This window comes from Heptranchias perlo, chromosome 30, assembly GCF_035084215.1.
Source record: "Heptranchias perlo isolate sHepPer1 chromosome 30, sHepPer1.hap1, whole genome shotgun sequence".
In the NCBI taxonomy this organism is placed as follows: domain Eukaryota; kingdom Metazoa; phylum Chordata; class Chondrichthyes; order Hexanchiformes; family Hexanchidae; genus Heptranchias; species Heptranchias perlo.
In genome coordinates, this window is record NC_090354.1 from 18,742,801 (window position 1) to 18,749,932 (window position 7,132).

General features: G+C 43.2%; 1 protein-coding gene across 1 annotated transcript; it reads right to left on the reverse strand.

Annotated features, from left to right (window-relative positions):
* Positions 1-237: 237 nt before the first annotated feature.
* Positions 238-5,386, reverse strand: LOC137300069 (uncharacterized). Its single transcript, XM_067969165.1, has 3 exons — positions 5,260-5,386; positions 4,365-4,453; positions 238-1,801 (listed from the first exon to the last, which is right to left on the reverse strand). The coding sequence occupies exons 1-3, from the start codon at positions 5,384-5,386 to the stop codon at positions 854-856; spliced, it is 1,164 nt and encodes a 387-aa protein (XP_067825266.1). The 3' UTR covers positions 238-853.
* Positions 5,387-7,132: the final 1,746 nt, after the last annotated feature.

Here is a 7,132-nt window from a genome sequence, read left to right on the forward strand (position 1 = left end):
CATATTGGATCCTCAGGTGCCCGTCTTACGCCTGTAGGATTCAGTAGTACGGGAACAATGCAGGAAAAAAACGGAGATTTCTTATCCAGTTTCTTACATAATCTTACAAAATATACTCAAAGTTTTGAATTTAGTGTAAGATGTGTGATAGATTAAGATATTGATTAGCATTCGCTGTTGTGTCTGAATATTCATAGTATTTTTTTCAGGTTTTCAGCATTTTATTGTTCTCTCACAACTTTAAATGTTGTATTTACAATGAGAAAATTCTTCAAATAATCCACCAGGTTATTTTTGCTTCATTTTCTTGTCCTCTTTGCATATGATTATTTTCTTGGGCCATAAGCTGTTAACGTTCCCAGGTAGTCTTCATTATTCATTTGTGTCTAAATCAAATCGCTGTCATGAACATTCAACTAAGGCCTATAGTTATGTTCTAGATAAAAGTGTATAAGCCATTGTCCACTTTGAGTATTGAAGCTTTTGCTGATGGAGTTTCTGAGCCTGTTGCATCTATTAACATTTCATAGACAAAGGCAACTTCATGGGTGATGAGCATTAGTAAAGCTTTAAATCTACTTTTACTTCAAATGTGGCGTCTTCAACTTTGAGAATCTTTGAGGAGTTGAATGTTGGCTTATTTTAACTATTGTCTGGGATAAGGATTCTTTACCTGAGATAGCTCTGTCTCAGGAGATAACTTTGTATCTTTACACCTTGAATATAATTTTCATGGCTGGAGAGAACAGCTAATGTTGCTGGTAATAATTCTACAGCTACTATGGTTTCTGTTGCAGTTGGCAAAGAAGGACCCACAGCTGATTGAACAAGTATTCTTGAGGTAATAAGTGATCTACATCTGCTGTATCAAGTTTTCGTGACTGGTAGGGCCTTTTAGAATGTAACTTACACTGTAGGCCATGAAATCATTACTTCCAATCCCAATGCATGACTTAAGAGCTGCTATAAATTGGGTTGCAGTCCTCCCTAGACATCCCTCAGTGACTTCAACACGTTTAGATTTGATTTGTGTGAGTAAGCCTTCATTATCCACACCTGATTCTGGAGAAGTTGTCTTTTCAGATAGTATTTCCACAGCATATCTTGATGACTCAGCTATATTTTCAGATTGAATTTTTACAGTTAGGTTTGAGGTAGTTACATCTGATACAACAGCTGCTGATTCTGCCATTTCAAAGAAAGTCTCCACAGAAGGTTCTGACAGGATTGCAGCTGGCGCTGAGGATGATATCCTTGCAGACGTATTTTGGAATCTAACAAGTGAGTCTAAGGTAACATTTCGTGACACAATTGATGATGTGTCAGGTGGAGTCTCTTTGGATGCATTGTCTACATTGGATGTTGAAGGGAATATATCCAGTTCACCAAATGATGATTGTTCAGTTGGTACAGCTCTCAAAGGTAATTTGGAATTGACCAAATTTGACCTTGCAACAGATGTAACTAATATGGTAGTCTTATCAGATGCTGTTTCAGCAGAAGGTGATGAGACAAGTACAGCAGGTGCTGAAGATGATCTTATAGCTATGTTTTCCTTAATTACCACATGCATAGTTGGACCTGGACCAACTAAATTTGTTAGCAAGGGTACAACGTGGATCTGTTTTGCTCGAGTCCTTGCTCGTTTGGTACCTGCAGCTCGATTAACTTTGGCTTTACGAGGAGCTGGAACATAATATTCCAGCATCTCATAGTTAAACCATTCGTCGCCCAAAGTTGCTTCAGAGCCTGTGCTTGGTGTATGATGGCAGCTAGCAGAAAATGATTGGTCATCACTGTCCTAACAGCAAAAATAAGTAAATACACAAAAATGATTTAAATATTCAGCCAGTTAAATTGATGCAACAAGTAACAAAAAGTAAAAGAAATTTGTAAAAAACAACCTAAAGAGAGGAAAGTAACTTTAAATGATATAAAGCTGACCAATCTAGATTAGGGCTTGTAATATGACATTCGTCCCGCAACTGAAAGGTCATGACTTTGGATCTCTGCCTTAACTGGTACACAAACTTGGCTGTCTTTATTGGGTGTGTAATGCCAGTTCCTCAATAGAAAAATGAATATGGCCCACCCAAATTATATATTTTTAAAATTTACTTAATGGCATCTGTCGGAAAAATATTGTGAGACCTGGAGCCAATCTAAATCAGTGAGGGTAGGTGTGATGGGCAATTGGGACTTGCTGCAGGATGTCCACTGGGGCCACTGGATGGTGGAGTTGCCCCTATAAAGAAACAGGTCAACTTTAAGAACCTCCCAGATGACTTTGTGGGTAAAGGCACTGCATGGTGTAGTACTAAACCAAACAAATCAAATTGGTCCTGGGGTCTAATATCTGTGGCATTTGCATCTGTGGGGGTGGGGGGCTTGCTTGGGTCCACCCAGAAAGAAAGCCAAAATGCTGACATTGGCTACCTTTGTAAAAGGGCTGGATTGTAAAAGAACTTTAAAAAAAATGTTAAGCTTTTTCTTCGGGGGTTCAGGCCTGGCCCTGCACTTGCCATTTGTCAGCCTGGTCCTACTAAGTCTTTGAGAGGCTGGCGATGTGGGAATTCCTCATGTTGGGAGCTCCCGTTCTGGCCCCACCCCCACTTATGTTGCTGACCTTGTTTTGGCAGCAGCCACTTTCTTACCAACAACTTGCATTTATATAGCGCCTTTAACATAGTAAAACGTCCCAAGGCACTTCACAGGAGCGATATCAAACAAAATTTGACACCGAGCTGCATAGGGAGAAACTAGGACATGTGACCAAAAGCTTGTTCAAAGTTCTAAGGAGCGTCTTAAAGGAGGAGAGGGAGGTAGAGAGGCGGAGAGGTTTAGGGAGGAAATTCCAGAGCTTAGGGCTTAGGCAGCTGAAGGCACAGCTGCCAATGGTGAAAATCGGGGATGCGCAAAAGCCCAAAAAATATAGAAGTATAGAGAACTCGGAGGGTTATAGGCCTGGAGAAGGTTACAGAGGTAAGGAGGGGTGAGGCCATGGGGGGATTTGAAAACAAGGGTGAGAATTTTAAAATTGAGGCATTTCCTGACCAAGAGCCAATGTAGGTCAGCAAACACAGGGGTGATAGGTAAACGGGACTTGGTGCGAGTTAGGATATGGGCAGCAGAGTTTTGGATGAGCTTAAGTTTACAGAGGGTGCAAGGTGGGAGGCTGGCCAGGAGAGCATTGGAATAGTCGGGTCTAGAGGTAACAAAGGCATGGATGAGGGTTTCAGCAGCAGATGAGGCAGCGGCAGAGACAGGCGATGTTACGGAGGTGGAAGTAGGTGGTCTTGGTGGCAGTGCCCTCAGCTGTTTATGCCCTAAACTCTGGAATTTCCTCCCTAAACCTCTCCGCCTCTCTACTTCTCTCTCCTCCTTTAAGACGCTCCTAAAAACCTACCTCTTTTGGTCACCTTTCCTAATATCTCCTTATGTGGCTCGGTGTCAAATTTTGTTTGATAATCGCTCCTGCGAAGCGCCTTGGGACGTTTTACCACATTAAAGGCACTATATAAATGCAAGTTGTTGTTGTTGTTCTGCTTGTTTTGGGTGGGAATGCTTGACTGTCATTTGCAGGGCCACCTGAAAATTGCAACAGGGGCCTTGGCTGTCCAAGAGACAGCTGATATTTCCCTGCTATTTCCAATTGCTGGATGCCTTGTAAACGTGGGGGAGGGGTGATGGGTGAAGGGGACAGTTCAAAATTGCCTCCAATGATCCATTCATTGCACTGGGAGAGGGCTAAAAGTTGTGTGAAATATGGATGTTCAATCTGAAGAAGTTGATGATTATATAATGGCACCATAAGCAAAAGAATGGATAGGGTTGGATGTTAAGTGGAGGAGCTAATTAATACAAAGAAGGAATAGAATCGCAGAGAGATCAGAGTCGCAGGAAACATTTAGTTGCATCATTAACCCATGGTTCGGCTTTACCTTTTGTAGACATTAAACTCAGATCCATCCACCGCATCGTAGAGGGATTTAGGAGGAAGTAGTTTGCTTTGGTGAAAGACCATTTAATGGTAACTTGTTTAGAAATGCATTGCGTCAGACTTCTTCAAAGGATTCAGAGATATCCAAGGCATGATACATGAATCAGCAAAGTTTTCAAGACCTCTAGAGGTTTGTAAAACAGTCATGATGGTAAACAGTGGGGAGGTCCTGATGAAAACTATATCACCATCATGGATTAGGTCAGAAATGTTAAGGTTACAGATGACTCAAGAGTTATCAGCTGCCTGCATAACCTTACAAAGTACCAGCATCAGTGCAATAGATAGTACTGTGATTGATAATAGATCGCTGAGTTAAATATGTGATGTAGGTAAGAACGACATCTATTCTATCTACACTTACTCTGTTATAGTAGACAAAGCCTTTGTCTGCAGGTAATCTCCTGGCTTCCGGAGTTTTAAAAAGATTTGTTGTGTAGTTTCCCATCCCACCTGAATGAAGAAAGTGAAGTATTATAAACAGTGCTGATTCAAAAAAAAATCATTCAAATGTATATATTTTAAGGATCATTTCCACTTTGCCCAGACTCTCCTGTTTTTGGCTGAATTTTTTTTCATTTACGTCTGCTCTACAGCAGAAAAATCTTCCTTTTTAGATAGAGATATTAGGAATGAACGTTTGGGTTTGTTTAAGCTCCATGTTCGTCTTCAGCTACAGACCCTAAAATTCCAATTCTGGGATCCGGGGATTGAGAGATGAAGGAAACCAAAATCCACTGTGAGGAATCACTGGGTTGAACTCCCAGGGAATATGGATATATTTCCTCAATGAGGAAATTGAGGATAAAGATGCACAGGCCTAGAAGGTAAATAACTTAGCTGAATGTGGAGCCCGGAGGAGCACGACTGCTTTTCCTGAGCCCACATTAAAGGAACCGATCGCTGCCACTCCCCCCCACCCACCCCTTCCATTACCGCTGCTTCTGGCCCTGACCTCCAACCAATCCCACCCCGTGGTCCCGGGCCCGACCCTACGATCTCCCCCAATCCCCCCTGCCTCGACCTCCACATTCCCGGCCCCAACCCCCGCTCTCCATCTGACCTTGACCCCCGATGCTCCCTCCAGCCTTGTTCGTGGAGCTCCAATCGGCCCCTGCGATCCCCTGCTCCGTGATTCCCTAACCCACGGTGCTGATCCGATTCTAGCCCCAAACCCCAGACCCGAAGCCCCGGCTCGACCCGATCCTGGACCCGACCCCCAGTCCCAATCTCTGGCCTGACCCCCAAGACTCACTTACCTGAGGGCCGCTGCAATGCCAGCAACGACCCGATATTGTACAACTCTTTGCCAGCGGGCTCCGATGTCCCATTGGCTCCATTATAATGAGGCAAGAGGCCCAATATCTGGGGAGCCTCGGGCCTCATCATTCAGGCGTAGGGTATGCACCCTGCAACCCCCCCCACCAATGCAGCCAACAATGGGTGCTCCCAAATTTCTGGGTCATACTGTCATGTGTCGTAGGGCTGTATATGTGGGCTTGGAATGTTCTTGATGATATCACAATAACCAATGGACTCAATACTTGTTGGACAATTGATTATTTAAACAATACCAGATGTTCTCAACTGTGAGTCTACAGCATCTCAGCACCAGACTAGGAGGATAGGGAAATTCGTCCACATGCATGAGGTCTGAAGGCAGAATCAACTGGAAGTCAAACAGAATAGACGTGTAACGCATATAGGATAAAACCTAAAGAGGCAGGAGAAAGTTTTATTGTCCTTGAGACTATAGAAACTATAACAAATATCAAAAGATGCTGCTAAATGAAGTTAAGAATTAGTCTACAAATTAATATATTTTGATGAATATTTGTATTTTTTATGTGAAGGATGTCTGTGCTGGAGAATTGAATGTATTTCTACTTTTGACATCTAAGGAACATTTTCTGGTTGCTCTCTTGCTAGAGCAGGAACAGAATGGGCCGTCAAGGGTCAGAAAAATCAGACACAGATCTATATTGCTACAAGTATAACCTACTGGCCATCCTAATATGTTCTTGTCCAAAAATGGGTAAGGGCTTCATTTAACTAAAATAGGCCTGAAATTCCTCAAGCTCCATTCTGTCTGCCAGTCTGCTCCAGCCTTGACCCTATCCCATGTTCCAAGGACAGGGTCACTTTTATAAAGGGGCAGGCACTAGGGTTGCCACCTCTGGTTGGACGTATTCCTGGAGGTTTCAGCACATGGCCTCCCACCTCCAAACATCCCACCCCCACCATCGGTCACCCGACACATCCATCCTCACGGCACACAGCCCTCCCATGTCCATTGGAAAGCAAACACACTCTTCCTTACCCGATTGGATGACTCTTGACTGTCAGTTTATCCCATCTCTAATATTTTTTATAACTAATAAGCAAAAGTGTTCAAAGAAAATACACCATTTTTTAAAACACCCTACGATTTTTCTCCCTGGCTGCTCATAGCAGTGTCTTGGAGATTAATCTATAGTTCAGGACAATCCTGGAGGGTTGGCAACCCTAACAGACACCCGTTCCATTGATGGTGCTCCCTGTGCAACCGTCCCACAGAGGACCAAGAATTTGGAGAGTACCTTGCTGCTCCATCGGGGAGAGGGAGGCGTGTCAGGTCATTCTGGCTGAAGAGGAAAGATTCTTCTCACACGAAAGATCCACTTTGGAGTAGCTGTTTTCCTTACAGAGCTCAATCATTCAATGATCAATTGGTGTTAGGAAACTTGCATTGTGGCAACAAAAGGGCACTAATGACCCAGCCTGGACAAGTACAGCAGACTTCAGGTGCATTCCATCCGGCCACTGCCCAGGCAAGGGCGAGGGGGGGATGCTGGGAAGATCAGCCCCGTAATTCTTTTGAGGAGGTACACAAATTTTCAAAATTTGAATTTGCGGTATGCTCACTTTTTTTAAACTTAGTGTTTGATTACATGTTCAAATAAGAAAACATTTGCATTGTTACATTGTCTTCCATGTCCCCTGGATGTAAAAAAGTGCTTCACAGCCAATGACTTATTTTTGATGTGCAGTCATTGTTTTGTAGACAAACATGGCAGCAAGTTTGTGCACCACGAGGTCCTACATACAGTAAATGAGATAAAAGACCAGCTAATCTGTTTTGGTGGTGTTTGA